The 18,625-nt window shown below is 41.0% G+C and overlaps 1 protein-coding gene across 2 annotated transcripts in view; it reads left to right on the top strand.

Moving 5' to 3' along the window:
• The window catches only part of LOC148427977 (chemokine-like protein TAFA-1), a 32,694-nt gene extending 21,845 nt beyond the window's left edge, over positions 1-10,849 (top strand). For both annotated transcript variants that reach the window (XM_088409264.1, XM_088409263.1), the window contains exons 3-6: positions 3,462-3,602; positions 5,257-5,381; positions 7,195-7,284; positions 10,062-10,849. In XM_088409264.1, the coding sequence (XP_088265390.1) occupies positions 3,462-3,602; positions 5,257-5,381; positions 7,195-7,230 (302 nt within the window). In that variant the 3' untranslated portion in view covers positions 7,231-7,284; positions 10,062-10,849. The remainder of the gene's footprint in view (positions 1-3,461; positions 3,603-5,256; positions 5,382-7,194; positions 7,285-10,061) is intronic.
• The last annotated feature ends 7,776 nt before the right edge of the window (positions 10,850-18,625 follow it).

The following is an 18,625-nucleotide window of genomic DNA, read 5'->3' as shown; positions in this document are numbered from 1 at the left end:
CAGCAGCTCTAGTTGAGACCTTGTATGCCCACTCTGACCTAACACATGAAAATTCCTGCGAGACACCGTCAATCAAAATGTTGCTGGACCCAAACACACAACCACACACACACATGCACACCCACACACACACACACACACACACACACACACGCACACGCACACGCACACCAGGGAGACAATTATAATATTTTCTAAACCCTGTCCACCACCCGCCACGTTTTTTCTTCCTCCAGTAGCTACTCAATGGCACAACAACATTAATTTTAGTTTAAATGTTCTGGGTGTACCTGCTGAAGATACCATGCTGATGAGCATCGCTGTTTGTTTTAATGTATTTTTCGGAGGTGATGATTTCCAAATATAGAGTTATAGTTGCGCTGTTTGCCACCGACAAGCAATGCAAGTTAATTCTGTTGAGGGTGGTTTTTAATAGATCAAAGAAGAAATCTGGGGCTGTCTCCTGCAATTACAGCAATGCATTAAGAAGAACAAACCCCTGTGGGCTGTTGTTTTCAAATGATGCCCCACTGCTTCCACTGGTACATCACGATTAACGGTGCACATGCATGCCCTTTTGTTGAATGCATCAGACAGCCCGAAACATTCTCCTAGACCGGCTCCAAGAATTAAACCCAGTGGCATCCTCTCCCAAAACCCGCTTCACAATACGGAGAGCAAGTGTTAACATGTCGATTCATTATTTCATTCAGTTATTTTATTGCTTATTAGTAAAAACACAAAGCTCACACCTATCACTGTGAAGTCTATCAAAATGGTGGGAGCTTCACTCTTTAACGTAACTTGAAGATGGCAGCCAACTGAGTGTCTTTTTGGCAGGAATATTACATGAAACCGTTGTTTTCAATATAACAACACAAAGCATACGGTAGAGAAACGGCAGGCCTTTACCCTGTCTGTTTACAAATGTCCACTCCACCAGAAGTCCTATAATTAGCCAGGAGTTCATCTCAATGGGTTGATAGGAATGGGAAAATCAAGTGAATGAAAGTCGAGTGATCTACTTCTATCGTGCAGGTCAAGTGGGGCTGTGTTGTCTAATCCCCGGAGGAGCTCATAGGATGGCACAATTATGTCAGCGCAGAAGTAATTGCTGTTTGAAATGAAGCTACTTTTTGGCTGACTTTGTTTTTAGTGGCTTATACAAATAGCCTCATAACAGTGCCCTATGTTACAAAACACAAATTAGTGGGGAACCAAAGACTACTGTTTGAGGGAGTTTGTTTTTATCTCCCCTGTGAATTCTTTTCAAGTTATTAAATGGCACTGCACATTTTTTATGACTATCATTGAAAGTAGTACAAAACACATATTACAGCTACCAAGCAAAAGATTCCTTATGATTATTTGGTCAAACTTTTTTCAATCCATCCATTCATTTTCTATAGCTGCTTATCCTCACAAGACACTCTGAACTGGTTGCCCGCCAATTGCAGGGCACGCAGAGGCAAAGAACCCTTCACGCACCTAATCGCACCCAGGGACAATTTAGTATGTCCAATACACCTACCAGGCATGTTTTTGGGGTGTGGGAGATAGACAACCCACGCGGGCTCACGGAGAACGTGCGAACTCCAAACAGGAAGGCCCGAGTGAGGTGGATCTGGACTGCGGTCCCTGAAATGCGGGCTGGACGTACCAACCACTGCTCGACTGCTTCACGGCTCGCCTTTTCAAACTCACACAATATGAATGTATGTGCATCTTTGACAAGTATCAACAATTCTGTTATAATAAATGGTCTGTAAGTGTTCTGAATGAAGAATTTGCACTTTGTGTCAAATTTATTTCTCATATTGATTTACGCTGAAGCGATGGGCACCAGCACTGGATTGGTCCTTTGAATAATGCCACCTTCAAAAAATTCCCCAAATCTTCAAAAGCACTGATGATTAATCATTAGAGCATGGTTTCTGTGGAAAAAGGAGGACATGTAGTTTTTTTTTTTTTTTAATTATGTCAAATTTGACAGTTTAGATAAACGATAACTGCAAATGTCCAACATTTTCACATGTGGGGAAAAAAAACAAAACACTTATGTTCTTTATACGGTTTGGGGGCACTGTTTTACACAATTTCATCCCCACCCTCATTGGTGGTCCTTGACATTTAAATTAGAAGTCTACTATGCCCCATGTTCTACTATCTACAACATGAACTTTATTAAATTTATTGAGGTACTCCCTCGATCTACTAGCAATTTGCAATTATTTCCATATCAAAACAAAATGCTGAGCAGAACTGCAGTATTGACAAATGCACAAATGATGGAAGGATGGATACCCAAAAAATTTACAACTTCAAAATATAATTTGAACTGCTCATCAGAACACACGCCGTACTGAAATTGTGGGAAAATAGCACAAACCGTCTCCTTCAATACAAACGCACCACTGCACTGAATGTGGGGTAACAGGCACGTGTATACACTGGATTTGTATACTTGCTATAGCTGTGACATGTGATTGACCATGAATCCAAAGACACGCTATATCAGCTGGGGTAGACCCCAGCTTTCATTTGACCGTGAATAGAATAAGCAATATATGAAAAGGATGAAGAGAGCAACCTGGCGGGATGATTACGTAAGATTATTTATGATGAAGGTGCTCGCTGCTTCAAGGAAAATGTTCTGTATCCAAACAGATTTTCCAAAGGAAATATTCAAATATAGCAAGGAAATACACACAATCTGGGGCACTTTTACTAAAGCGGCAGCTCATTGTCAAACATCACTTTCGTGCCAATATACCAGCGACATCTTTGGGCCCCCTCATCTCTCTTTCTCCTCACAGCCCCCTTGATCTTGTGTCAAGCTTGCGGCTGTAATTGTCACATGGTCCTTTTGTAGCGCTATTTTCAGGAGTGGAGAGACTGAGCACAGTGGGTGGGAGAGGCCCAACGGTCGAGGTGGGCCTGCACTCATTCCAGGCTCCCCCTCCTTTAGGGCACAGCTCGTAGCTTGGTGATAATTGCAAACCAGACTCAGTGTTCATATTCATGATGACCCCGAAGCAGACTTCTTCTCCCACTAATAGAAGGATCTTTTTTTTTTTTTTTTTTTTCCCCCGTACGCATTCACACATCTATTCAGCAACAATCCGTGTCAATAAGCTGCAGGGACTTCAAATCCTGAGAGTCAACGGCGCAGACTTATTATTCATGTTTACCGTGATATTTTGTGTTCTTGCTGCATGAAATTAAGCAGTTAATATAAATGATTCATGTATGGGGAATTTGTGGAAGATTCTGATGTGCACCAGCATTTCACCTGAATGTTGCCAAGTCCAAAATGAAGACAAATACTGTATGATTAAAAGGATGAATAAAAAGGAAAACAAAACAAAAGAGCTCTTGAAAAGCAGATTGTCTTTATAGTTCACCCCCGAGAAACCAATTTAATGTACTCTTTGTTTTATTTTTTTTACCCCACTTATCAGAGGGGGGCACGTGTGAAGTAATTGCCGCTCATCGATGCTGTAATAAGAATCGTATTGAAGAGCGCTCACAAACAGTCAAGTGTTCTTGCTTGCCGGGGAAGATGGCTGGAACCACCAGGAACAGACCTTCGTGTGTTGATGGTGAGTATCCACTCTTACAGTATGGGTACTGGAGCACGTGAAACATGGTAAAATGGCAAGATTTTTTTAAGCGAGTTTTTACTGAGGCTATTTAACCTTCAGAGCAGTACAATGGGGCAGCATGTAAGTTGCATTGAAGAGGCTGATATCTGTTCACAATATTTCTAATCTCTTTACGCTTTCTCAGTCAGGCAACTTCGCCTGCTAACTTACGAAATCAAAAGAGACTCCACTTTTTTGCGAGGATTTTATTTGTGATGAGTGAGTGTGCTTTTCAAGAAAAACTGCATCCAAACGGGCTTTTGGTTTTTTTGGTTGCTGTAAAGCAAGCTTTTAATAGCTCCAGGAATCAATTTGTCAAGACGACATGAGCAAAGCCATACTCGCCTGGAGGTGTTGGAGACGTGACACTGCGGGGTTGTCAGCGGGTCTTTGCTGCCATTCTTTTCCAATATCCTTGGTCAACAACTCTGAGTCAGTCTCTCAGTTTTCCAGAGAATACTGATGAGAGGTCCTTCAATCAATCGGCCATCTTTGATCATCATCACGGAAAGGGAGGGAAGTTAGGATCAGAACATTTGGGGGGAAAATGACTGATTGGGGGATACGGTTAAAAATTGTGAAGTGTCAGGAGTGTCAATCACAATGTGCTAGAGTACTGTAGCTCACAGGACAGGAATGTGCGTCAACACAACTGTGTAGCACACCTTCAAACAACTTCCCCTGCACAAAATCACAACATAGTGTTGTCAAACCTCTTAGATTTGGCAGATGCTACAAGAGCGAAACGGCCAGAACTAGACAAAAAAAAGAGATACTTCCCAACGCCGAATCAGACGCCTGAATAAATGATGTTAGAATCTGCCAACTACTTTGTACGTTGGCATTTAGCCATTAGATGACTCGAAGGCTAAAACAATGTGGGATTGTAAAGTCGATTAATCAGTTCAACATTTAATTATTACAATACTGCTATTTAGACGGTATACATTTTTGGAGGGAAAGCCTCTATCACCTAGGAAATGCCTCGTCCCAAATATCCAGAACTCTACCTGGATTTGTGTCATTTGTGTCATGCAGACAATCAGACCCAGATGCTTGGTGGTGCACACATTGGGCAAAAGTAGAAAAGCAACATAGTAAAGGCATGTTGAAAATGTATCATGGTGCTTTGTATGCTTCATTAAATGTCTGCTGCACAATCCCCACACAAAATGGGCACAGTGTCTAAAACCCCTCACCGGCTTTCGTCTTTATCCCCATTGCAAATGTCCCTGTAATCTGCTAAGTGGCTGCACCATTTGGAAGTATGTCAATCTTCGCGTTGACATACCCTCATCATAGCCCATTATGACTTTTCTAAGGTCTACTTGTCCTGTATTTAAAGTCATTTTCTCCTCCACTGACACAAACGTGGGCTGAATTAATATCCACGCCTTTCCATTACATCCATCCTTTTAGTGAAGCCATATCAATTCAAGAACAAATGTTGAAGTAGTCATTTTGTGTTTACGGTACAGGTGAAATGACAATGCAGGTTATCAACTGCCAACTTGGGAATGAGGGCGATACTTTAGATTCACAAAGTCTGGCTGGAGGAGGATTTGCAGTCAGACACCTACATTACTGTCTCTCTTGTCTTTGCTGCCCGTAGCGTCTATAGTAATTGGGAAGTGGTGGTGTGAGATGGAGCCTTGCCTGGAGGGAGAAGAATGCAAGACGCTCCCTGACAACTCAGGCTGGATGTGCTATGCAGGCAACAAGATCAAAACTACGCGGGTAAGATAACCTCGCTTAACCGTAGGAAACAAGACGTTAAGACAGAGAAATGTACCACAACCAGAAAACTGCGACTGCACTGAATACTACCGGTAGACAAAGGTGGCCGGTTCATCTATACTGATGGACTGTCTGTCAATTCGACATCAATGGACCGACGTTTTGCCAAGGCACGATCGAATGACAAAAACGTTTTAAAAATGGTTGACTAAGACCAACAGAACAGTATACTTGATCCGTCATTTTAATTGTGTTTCATACACTGGGGAGCATAAAACTGTAAACGCAGTTTAAATAGGCAGCAAGCATACATGCACCCAGGAATATCTATCTGAGTCCTAGAGCAGCTGCTATTAAAGACGCAGGGTGGAATATTTAAAGTTGCCTTTTACTGGTGGTCTGTGACTGCAGCACACGCACTACAACAGGGCTGTTTATACTCGGTCCTCGAAGGCTGGAATTCTGCATGTTTTCCAGGTTTCTTTTCCCAACGCACTTGATTCAAATGATCACCTCATCGGCAAAGATCAACAGAAGCCTGATAACAATCCTAATAGTTGGAATCAAGTGTGTTGGTGAAAGACACCTGGAAAACTTGCGGGGCGCCGGCCCTTGAGGACCGAGTTTGGACATCCCTGCACTACAGCGTCACTTTTATTTATAATGGCAAACAATCCATCCATTTCCTTTTCTCCCCATTTTTATCCACCATTGACATACAAACAAGAAACTCGCTCAAGTGCACACAAGACACAAAATGACATCCAAATTGTGATTTGAATTACATTGACAAAAAATGTTCTCCTTCGCTTTGCCTAGCTAAAAGAAACGTGACTGCCCCCATCTGGGTGGCACTCCCCAAGTACCGTATTTTCCGCTCTATACGGGGCACCTAAAAGCCTTATTTTTTTTAAAAAAGCTGATGGTGCGCCTTATAATCCAGTGCGCCTTATAGTGCGGGAAATATGGTATTATAAGTAGTGATTATAGACATAGGAATTGGGCACGGGGCGAGATACGAATTCCACGAGACGAGAAATCTCACGAGATTGAGTCAGTCCACGAGAAGGAGATATGACAAGATTTTTGCAACCTTTTCAAAATGACGATATCATTCATCAACATTCTTACATAGAAAGTACATCTTACAGACAGTCGTGGGGCAGATTTCACAGAGACAAAACAACGTGCGTGTTACTGACTGGCTATTCTAAAAACCACACCATTCTTCTCACTGCAAAATGTAATATCAACAGCGGCCAGAAGCTGTGCAATAAATAAAGATCAAGCCAAACAAAGCACAAATGAATGAACTGTTAAACTAAATCAGTTCAAAAACATTCCAGGTGCAGCCCATGCGGCCGGAACCAGTTGATCCACGGACTGGTACCGGGCCACGGACCAGTGGTTGGGGACCACTGCTCTAGTGGACGCGATTACTTGTTGCAGTCTACTGTCTAGGGATTGCATTACACCAATGAGCAGTTAATGCATGTATGCTAGCATTGTGGTGTGGGTTTAATGCTTTTTGTTGAAAGTGACTGACGGGAAGGCACCGAGGATTAGTTTTGACTTGACTAAGTGTAAAATGATGATCGTTTGATTAGATTTATCATTTTCTTGAGCAAGATTGTTCCATTTTGGAGAGGGGGGGTGGGGTGATGACAATTGATGAGAGAAGTGACATTTATATGTGTCTGACGGACTGTCGATTACAGTTTTGGAAACCTTCAAAAAAGACGGACCGACTCTAATGTCTAATGTCGCGAGGTGACTTCAAAATCTAACTCAGCATTTTTCTTCTCCCTCTCAGAACACTCAGCCATACACAACCTCACCAACATACTGAAGCTTTGCTGGAGGCTTGCAATTGAACGTCTTTGGAGCAAAGCTTTAATTGCAGGTATTTTTTTTTTTTAATTATAATTCATGTATATTCGCTGGTGCTTACACTAGCAATGAGATCAAAGGGCTGTATCCAAATATGTGCCCTTATACAGGTACTCTTATGAATATAGTGGCGTACTGAGACACAAGTGACCCAATTTACATGTTTTTCAAGATACATGCCACCATTCATCCGACGTTTAGCTTTGCAATAATTCAACATATAAGTGCCGTGTAGTGGGAATGTACCGAACACACTTCACAACAAGCAGTTGTTTAGCAGCATATAGGGAGCATTTTTTAAAGAGGCTTGAAGCTTTTTAATGTCAATCTAAGTTCAATTCAAATATCAAAACAAACAGGAATAGAACTTCTGTGTTGAACCAAAGGAAACAGATTTGCATGGCTAAAACGTATGTTAGCTTCATGCTAAGATTCGATGCAAACAAGCCAACTAATATCAATTGTGTTGCAATTTGATCATCTTTAATGGAGAAGCCTAATTAAAACAGCTTTCTGAATAATATTGCGTTTGGAAATTATGAATTCAAAGGTTACTTAAGCCCTTGCAAGAGTCTTCCTCCATCCCTCACTAATATATGAAACTGCCGCTAAAAAGGAGCATATCCTGGAAGACAATTGGGCATGGAAGGGGGGAGGGGGTGGATGTGTATGAGACTGAGGAGCTTGTACTGTATATACCACAATGACAGAATGACTAGCTCAAATTCACCAAGGGCTGTCAGAAGCCTCTGCTCACCCAATTGGAGGATTTACAGCAAGACTGTGTTCATCCCAGTGTTCAACCTGAGGACGGCGTCACACACATAGTTTTTTCATGTTTCACCTGCTGGATAAATATTGGGAGATTATGCTGTTTCATTCATAATTCATTGATGTAATTTTAATCAGAATGCCATGTTTAGACTCATGGGGATGCACGGAATATATTACAGTTTTATAAAAAATTATATTGATTTGACTTCCCATTTAAGCAATAGATACAGTATATGAGAAGAGATGTTTGCGTAGCAGAAGTAGACAGATTCATCATATTGAAGAGGGGTGGATTACTATCACTGAGTGTGTGTTTGTATGACCATATGAGGACTCATCGAGACAATTGAGACAGCGATGATGGAAGATGGTTTCAGGTGTGTGTGTGTTTTGAGTTACAAGTGTTGGTGTGGCGATGGAACAAAGTAAATTCATATCGCAAGACACCATTATATTGATCATGAATTGGCTGTGTCAGAGAGATATTTCTTATTCCTTTTAAATCTATAGTTCTAGTGCAGTGTATTAGTGTTTCATTACGCAGTGTCATATACCATGTCAAATGCATTATCTTCTACAACGCACTATTACATTACTTTCCAAACTGATCATTCAGAAGTAAAGCAAATGTGCAAATTATGTCAAATAAAGTGACCAGTTCATGGACAGTCATAAGCTGTACCACAATATCAGAGGTTGGTAACCTTTTGGATAAATTGTACTTAATGCAAGATCGCTCGTAGCTTTACTTGAGAATTTTTATGAAGAAGAGACGTTACTTTTACGTTACGTGATCTGCATTTGGCCAACTGCTTCTATTGTTATCTTAATGTTAATATAAACCTGGTTCCTGTTTCAAATTATTCAGTATGCAGTATTTTATTTGTTTTGATGAAGCTTAGTGGAGAAAAATCACCACTAGATGGCAGCAGACCAAATGCTGCTTCACAGGTACAGTGTTCCTTTGCTACTTCGCCTACTTCATCTTTCGCACCCTCGATGCGTCGTGTTTTTTTTTTAATTTAAAAAAAAAAAGCTCTCAGTGGAGACATATGCTTTGGAGGTTTCCTGCATGCTAAACAGACGTGTTTACTGTAATTGCACATGCCACAGGCACTATTCGAACGTTGACCAAGAGTGGAGCTTGTCACTGTCAAAACATAACATGGAAGCATAGTTCACACTTGAAATTCCAATTTATTACAACAAGTTTGTCACATGTTCAGAACTCTCTGTTTCGTTCTCACCAGACTCCTTCCGCCGCGCGTTTTCACTGGCGTACGAGCTTAAGGTAGAACAACAAACAAGACTGGCCAGACACTCGGTTAATCAGCACAGGGACTTTCCTACAAGACACGGGATTTACTCCAGGCGCAAGCATGACTAATAAGTGCAAGAGTGGCAAGAGTGCCCAGCTCCTGGGCAGGAGTGGATTCCAACTCCTGCTCTCATTGGTTGATGTCACGCCAAGAGTCAATCACGTGTCTTGTAGGAAACCCATGTTCTGATTCCCTGAGTGCCTGGTGAGTCTTGTCAGTTGTTGTACCTGAATATTATACGTGAGTGCGAAAGCGCGACAGAAGGAGTACAGTGAAAATGAAAGAGAGCGTTGGGAAGCTTTTACCTAGAGTGCTTTGGTAATAAATTGGAATTTTAATTGTAAACTTTTGCTTGTTGTCATTTTTGGTCACCTACAGGCTCAGCTCTAGGTTGACATCTAAGCGCTATTACTCCGAGGGCAATTACGGCCCTCCGTATAAAGCAACTATGACCAAGGGATGGAAACGGGAAGGGATAACAGTACAGTAAAAGAGTTATTATTTAAACTTTTAATGTGTATACTGCAAATTCCTGTTTTGTTTTTTTTTTGGGGGGGGGGGTGTCTCACTTACCGATTTCACTTTTCGCAAGGGTTTTTAAGTCGCCATTAACCGCGAAAAGCGAGGGAACGCTGTACTGTCACATTGACTGACATAATTTAATAATTTCAATAAGTGTTGTTCTTCCTCCTTTCAGCACTGTTGAAGGACCAAGCACCAACCATCCAATAAACTTTCTGTTGCTTAAGGACTTGAACACTTCTCAGATGCCAGTGTAAAACGTTGTAGAATATATAATGCACAGTTTGCTCAAGGCCCCTGACGATACAGTTGCTCTGGGCTGCCTGTGGGATCATCATCATCACCGTCATCATCCTCATAACCTTGTTGCAGATGTAATTTCATCACTTTTTCAAAACTTTGAGATGTTATGTCAAATCAGGAGATCATCTGGCATTTTACCTCAGACGCCAGTTGACAGGCATCTACTACAAAGCCCGGGGGCCAGAGAGAAGACTAAACGAGTTGACAGCCCTCAGGGTTTTCTTTTTTTTTTTTTTAAACATTGTGTAAAAACACATTTGTACATAAACTGTTTGTGTTATTGTGTACAAGAGTTTTATCTATGGTGATGTGGAGCCCTGGATGAAGCCAAAGTGTGAAGAACCTAAAAGGAATGTTTGAACAGACGTTTGGAGAAACATGTCTTACTACAAGTTAAACCTGTGTGTCTTGATGCTGTACATTTGTTTCTCTGGTCCCTCTATGCCTTTGATCACCTCCTCAGCGGCTTTACCAGTTCAACTTGGTAATATGTCAGAAACCCTGATAATGATCTTGACTTGCCAAAAAATGTGATAGCCGTAGGTTGTTATTAAAACTTGAAATGCCTTATTTGTGTCAAAACATTCAAATATTGTACATATGAAGCCATATGTTAATATGTGATGAAGTCTCATTAAAGTCATTGTTCCTGTAGATGAATACCAGCCTACAGTTGCCTTGGGATTGGCCTAGCAGACTTTTCATATACACTGTATTTTGCTGGAACTGATGAGTTACAGAAATAGTTTGACATTTGGCGGCATAAGATTTTTTTCCCCTTTCGTTTTCTTGCCAGAAAATGCTGCAGATGAGAGGCTTGATATGCGTAATGCTTAGCCGAGCTTAACATAAAGACGTAAGCGGGGGAAAGGCGACCTCGGATCATGGACAAGAAAAGGAAAATCTTTGCCTTAAACAGTGTTTGCTCCCTCTCTTCAAAAACTTTCCACCTTCGAGAAATTTGTACATGTTCTCCTTATGTCCTTATTTTGAGTGTTGGTTTGATCAGCCAACCTATTTAAATCCCTCCCCTCTCTCCGTCTGCTTGTTTCATGATGATAATGATTGGGGGGAAAAAATAGATCCTGCTAAGTTAAAAAAAACAAATTTAATGAGTGTTTTCATCCCCACCATTCACGCATCTCTTTCCTATTCTGTCCTCACTTTGTGATGTCACTAATTGAGTATCACTGCCCAGACTAGAAATGCACAAGTACACTTGCTCTACGACTATACATGTCGCATACTTCGATTCAACACTTAAGTTTTTACTTGGTGTACTACAAGGACATTAATTTGTTTACTACCAGTATAGAAGTCGTATCCAGAGTCAGCACTTTAAATTACAAGGTTTATGCTTTAATTGTTCTACAGCTACATTCATTTATATGCTACAATCATAGATGTCATATACTATTAGTCAGCTTTTTCGTTTAAAAAGTTTATACCATACTACACTGGCCTACATGAACACATTCACAACGATTGTGAACGCGGGTACCTCGGCGGAACAGCGGTGAGCACAGCCGCCTCAAATTCCAGAGTCCCGAGTTCAATTCCATCTAGCTCCAGCCCTCCTGCAGAGTTTGGATTATCTTCCCGAGCCCACATGGGTTCTTTCCGGACATTCCAGCTTCCTGCCACAACCCAAAAACATGCATGGCAGGTGTATTGGAATTTTTCTTAGGTGTGATTGGGTGCGTAAATGGTTGTTCATCCCTCTGTGCCCTGCGATTGATTGGCTGGCAACCAGTTCAGGGTGTACCCCACCTACTACCTGAAGACAGCTGGGATAGGCACCAGCAAGCCAGCGACTCTAGTGAGGATAAGCAGCTATGATGGATAAAAATGGATGGATATTATCATAACATTTCTTTTTCAAAATTAAGCATATGTACGAATCAATAACATTTCCTTTTTCTGTAAATGGACCAAGTTAGATGAGGCAAACCATTATCATCTTGGCAGAAAGAATAATTATTCCTTTTTACATAAGTTCAAGTTTTAGTATTCATCCTAGGTGTTCTGGATACATTACAGAAGTAACAGGTATATAAGCTTTCATTTGAATTGAACTTGGTGCAGAGTGTAAGACTAGGGCAGTGTGCAGTCCTAAAGTGCACCTGGGTGCCCTCTCTTTTGGTAATTAGATGAACCAAAGAGCGGGTTCCACCACGTTAGCCAAAACACACAGTGGGACAAAGCTGGTCTACCAAATTTACATACTGAATTTGATTTGCACTGGCTCAAAATTTAAGATGCATTATTTTTTTTCTGACAAGCCCAGTCTACTTTCTGTGGCCAAGATATCAGTGTGGCTGTTTGCTCAAACTGGTGCAACACCGCTCCACGCATGGTAGACTCAGCCTACGCTGGCACCAAAATGAGAATGAACAGGTTTTTACGCCGAGTCCACAAACACCAGTCTACCAAAATAGGACCTTTAGAATAAAGTTACCTAATGATAACAAACTTTTCAGTACAATCCAAGTAGACCGGCGTATGCTAAGTCTTGTGTCCATGTCAAAGTATCCTTGAGCAAGCTTCAGAACCCCCAATCCCTCCTGAAGCTGCATCATGACTGTGTAGTCTTGTAAGGCCCAAAAGCATGTAAAAACGGAAAAGCACTTTTTACAATAAAAGGGTGGACTTTATTCTTGGTAGAAGACTCAGACTTGTGCACTGAGCCTTGGTCAGTATCAATGCGGATTGGCCAGGAGATTACCTCCTAAAATTGGCAGAATTCTGACCAAACCTAATGGAGAGGCCACAAATCAAATCACTGCCTAAATTATGACATTGTCATGTTTTGAGCATGAGATTCAAACAAGTGTATTTATTGTTGATAATCGTTTGAAACTTTGAACAGACTCTGGCAAAAACACAACATTTGCGACCTTTGCCAACACATGTAAACGTTTGGCCTTTAGTGTTGTATGACCCGTTACTTTGTTGTCAAGCTCTTGTCAATAATAAGATAATAACGGTGCATGGTATGTCACACATCAGTGATTTCTGCCTCGTATGCGTACCTGTTATGTGCACCTCTGCATTTAGGGCCTATATATAACTGAAAATCAATCAGTTACTTAATGAAGAAAAGTATAAACCAGAAGGCTTTTTTATTATGAATTCAAAATCTGAATGTGCTATACAGTACTTTTAAGTAGCCCTGCTCAATGGCATAAAACAAACTGAATTCATCATTTCCGATTGTTTATGATTCATCAGTCTCAAATTACAGCATGTTTCATCATGTATTCAAAACAATTCTCAAGAGTTGCCGCTGTTCATGTTCTTATGGCGATGGATGGAGTTAGTGTTTAGATATCGCCTTGTTTGCTCCAGGCGCTCACAGTTTGAGATTTCATTTGAGATGTTTGCTAAATGGCACTAATGTGTGCAATATGTCAATAGGCAGCGTCCCAGTTTCAGTCTTGCTCTCTAGGCGGCAGGAGAAGGCTCTGATGTCTTACATTTAAGCTGTGGAACAGTGAGAAATGAGACGCAAGTGATGGTGATGTGGCCTGACTTCTTAGTATGACACACCAGGAACGTCCTAGGAGTACAAGGTCCCTACAGGTTCTATGGCTTCTTTCAAAATGATTAAACAGTCAAGTCCTGCCTGTGCTCCCAATTCAAGGCTCATATCAAGGTGGAACTTAAATCAACAGGATGCTTTAAGATGGTAAAGTGCACTGAGTGTTAATTAATACAACGTAAACTCCGCACATGGTCGTAATTATCCACTTGAGTAAAGATCACTGTGAAGTGCATGGGTGGGCAGCAGCCAAAGACCAAAAAGACACAGTGAAGAAATATAAGTATGCAGCCAATAAAAAGTTGATCTTCCCTGATAATAAGTAAACAAAAACAGGGTTCTGTTGTTCCCACTACCAATTGTGATGACCGTCTCGGATACAAACGCCGGGCAGTGACATTTCAAAGTCATGGTAACGCAGACCAAAATGAATTGTAATTAAAGTTGACATCAGGTGCCTTGTGCTCCTTCCCTTCTCCACCACAGGCTTTCATCTAAATGATTCATGCAGAGAACAGCGGGCCTTTCATGCAGTTAGGGCCTCACAAAGGAATAACAACGAGATGGCACAAAGCAAGCGTAGACAGATTTACAGTGACACCACTGCCTGGCATCAAGTCAAGTCAGACCGATGCGGAGGCACTCTGCTCATATTTTGAGTCATTGCTGGGAAATGTGGGAGTGTAAATGGAATCACGGGGCTAAAAATAGAAATATAATAGAATCGTAAGACATGATGAAGACGGAATGCGGCAAAATAATCTGCGTTCAGGTGCGAACGGGCTGGGCCGATTGTTTGAAAGGGAACGAGGTGACAAGTGTGCTGCGGCCACGCGGGAACACTGACGTGGCACAAGAGGATCACTGCCACTCAATACCACTCGCAGCGAGAAGTGAACAAAAGCGGAACATTGAATTATTCTCTTCAACTAAGCCGCATACAGGTAAAGGCCACGCAATCACTGAATAGAGGGATGAAAAATTGTGCCTTTCTTATGTAACATAAGTGGGTGGAGTGCTTCATCGTAGTCTGACAAAGGCTGCCTTGAATTAAAGATGAGCTCTCCCTGTCTTTTGTCAACTTATTGTGAACAACACACAACGGTAGAGTACACAATGTCTACAGTCGGCACAATGCTGACGGGAGTGTGAAAATAGCTTTGGCATAATGGTAGGGGCTGATCCTTAGCATTGGGCTGCCTCAAGGCTGAAAGTTGCTTGAAAACCTATTTGGGATTTGCTCTTTTGTCAGCAAGTTTTGAAGTAACTATCTTTAAACTCTTAGGTGCACGGGGGTCTCGAGATGTGAGTTTGATTTGCTCAGAACTCAAAAGATTTAAAGTCATCTTTCCCCTTTGAAATAAATGAAAATGTGAGGAATGAATTGTCTTATTTTCAGTAAAAAAGATGTCACTGTTAACTCCAATCGGATTCATAGCCAATGACAAGTATACATGTCGTATTTTTTTTAAAAGGTATTGTTGGGGTCACATCTGATGCAGTTACACTGTAAAAATCTAATGTGGAGGGTTAGGGTTAGCAGCTTTAACAGCTTTACTGACCCCAGAATGGATGACAACTGTGCCCTATTCTAGAAAAGAGATCAACTCAGATTGCGAGTGCACTGGGAGAAACGGCTGAATTTGTAAACCTATATATATATATATTTTTTGCCGATTATAAAAACAAATAAAAAAAAGAGGGCAGAATAGAGAGAGGCAATGCTTTCATTTAGTAGATTTGGTGGTATACACACAATCCTTGAACGCAATATCGTGTGGGTATTGAAAATGTGCGAATTCTCCACAATGGCCGACAGTGAATGGGTTGCCCTTTTTAACTTTAGTAGAGTTGTCAATATTAGCTGAACATTAATATATTTAACATTTAATCAAACGTAATTACTTTTAAATGGTAACCTATCAAGAAACGAACAAAATTGAAAAATGGACCCAACAACACACGAGACAGGTAAGAGTGGAGAACCGATGATTTAATGACTGCAGAAAAATTGAGTCGGAGGGTGACAGTGGCCGGTTTGCCATCAGACGCAGGGGAAGGGCAGATGACGCCAAGCTGGGGCAAGTGGAATTGTAATCAGAATCAGGCAGGCATGAGCAACAGATGTTCGGGTTAGGTGCAGACTAGTCAAAATCCGGATAGACAGACCAAGACAGCAGGTAGTCAGGGTCAGAATACAGTCTAGCTCATTGACCAGGAGTTGGCAACCTTTAAGTCTTATGGGGCCTCGTTGACCTGGGTTCCATGGAAAAAACAGCAGTGGGAGCTGCAAACACTTTTTGGCATCTGAAATGAATTCATAACACCATTTTTCCTAGTATTAAAATGAAACCAAACAATATATCAACAAACAGTTCTTTGGTGATTTTTATTGCCCTATATTCTTACAATATATCTCAAGCAGAAAGGTGAAAGGATAACTTAAATGACTCATTTTTCTGATTTTGTGAAATTAGGGTGGATCAAAAATGAGTTCACCACAAAACAAACACAGCTATACCCAGTACATTTAACGCTTTGTATGGCCTCCGTTATTTGCAATGACAGCCTCAGAGGCAGAGACAGAGGCAGGTTGAGCATCACTCTCCATTCAACATCCAGGCTCTGAAAGAGGTCATCCTTGAAGAATGAAAACAAATTATTTAAACAAATGTTGCCACTTTGTGAACTTGATGCCAAGGAGACTTGGGGCTGTCATTGCAAATAATGGAGGCTAATAGTGGGACTAAAAACTTCACATGGTCTATTTAAAGCAAGAAATGAATACATTTTTTTTATTTTTTGTTTACTACTATGGTCACGAGCTGTGAGTGGTGACTAAAATAACGAACTCCTGGACACAAGCGGACAAAACTATTTTCCTCTCCAGCGTGTCCCGATAGAGCAATAGAGTGAGAAGCGTAGACATCCGGGAGGGACTCGAAGTAGAGCCGTTGCTCCTCCACGTTGAGAGGAGCCAGCTGAAATAGCTTGGGCATTTGGATAGTATGTCTCCTGGACATTTCCATGGTGAGCATGTCAACCGGGAGGAGGCTCCTGAGGATGACCCAGGACACGCTGGAGAGACTATGTCTCTCTGCTTGCCTGGGATCTACTGGAGATCCTCAAACTACATACAATTGCTGCATTACACAGTATTTTGTAGGTTTGGTAGGCTAATTTTGGGGTACTTTAAATTAAGTAATGGCTGTTTTTTATTGTGGGATGTAAATAAAATTGAGCAGACTTGTTTGGGAAATGCAGAAGGTTAATAGCCTTTTATTATAAAAAAAAAAATAGTAATAAGCTCTGTTTTCTTGTTAAGATAATAACCTTCTGAAGGCATCAAGTCTCTGCAATGTCTCACATATTTTAGAAACAGCTAAGCGATTGCGAGATGACATAATGTGACCGTCATCTGTCATCTGACATGAAAGGAGCAGCAACCAACTTGGGCTGACTGCAGTCTTGCTGTAGGTTGTTTTCTTCTCTCACCATTCGCTCCTAAGCCGCATGTTTGACTCTAAGTGACACTGACACTAAGTCACAATTACACACACTAGACACTTAAATATAGTTTAAGGATTTCAGATACCCTAATCTGATTATTCAAGGCATGAAGACACGGCCTGTAGTTGCAGGGCACTTTCGTTCGGTGTCGGGTCGTTCTTCGTTGAAATGCTGAAAATCTGTTTTAAAATGCTAACCCCTCGGTGTGTCATTCTCCTGCTCCATTTTATGCACTTTAAAAACTAAATTTACCCTCCTGTGCACACCAAATTGACGGTCGGCCAATGTGGGACTGTTATGCATGTCGGACTCACGCTTACTGATGGAATGCGTACACTTTTTGAAGTTCCAAGGTAATTCCTTGCTAAAAAATACTACACGGCTTGTACAAACCATGAAATCTTAGGAAGAAATGGAGTGAGCCTGTTATGTGTTTTGAATTTGCTTTTTCAATCTTATGATCTGGTTGCTGCATCAACAAGTTGCCGACTTATCGACAACATGGAACTCTCTCCGTCGTTGAAGTGAAAGCATTTCTGTTTCATTAAGATAGTGTCATAAAGGACAAATGCATGTGAGTGCATCACACTAGAAGGATAGTATTGTCCAATTAATGTTTATTCTTGAAGTCTAATTGTTCGTCTTTCTTTTAATTAAGCGGGAAACACAATCTAAGAGTGTGTGCATAATGACAAAAGCCTTTGAGCCATGACCAAACTACATTTATTTTATTGCTCCGACTCGCTTCTATTGCCAGTGGACTTGCCGGCAGCAAATGACCCCTATTTTACTTCACGCAAACTTTCTTTAGCATATGCACACCGAGATAGACTTTGTGACATTCTTTATTAGAAGTACAGATGGGAAAACTTATTGAGGGGAAATAGAGCTAGGCTTCCTTTATCGTCCTCATGAGCCCCAAGACACTTTCTTTTCAATTAACAGCAACCACATACTGTCCTGAACAGCTAATCACACGCCACTTGAAAACTAGTATCAAGAAACCTCTGACTAAACGTCACAAATGACATAATGAACATTCCATTGAATGACCATTAGACTGCCATCCTCATAATAGTTTTATTCAAACAAAATATGATTTTTTTTTTTAAGGTTGACACGTTTCCTGGAGCATGCGACCTGGTCTTAAACTTGCTCAAAAATGTTAGGGGGGAAAATTCATTAGCAAAAATGGAAATTCCCTAATTTTATTGATAAAGGATGAGGTGCATTATTTTATGAAAACAAACACAAAACAGCATACTTGATTGCAACATTTTGGTCACAAGTGTCCACAGTCCCAATCCTCTCATTGTAACATCTACAAGAGAATGTTGTGGTACCACTGTGTGAGGGTTTGAACGCATTATTATCCTATTGATAAA

The sequence above is a fragment of the Hippichthys cyanospilos genome, chromosome 2 (assembly GCF_059441005.1).
Source record: "Hippichthys cyanospilos isolate Australia breed blue-spotted pipefish chromosome 2, RoL_Hcya_1.0, whole genome shotgun sequence".
NCBI lineage: Eukaryota > Metazoa > Chordata > Actinopteri > Syngnathiformes > Syngnathidae > Hippichthys > Hippichthys cyanospilos.
This window is presented reverse-complemented; position numbering and strand designations above follow the sequence as displayed.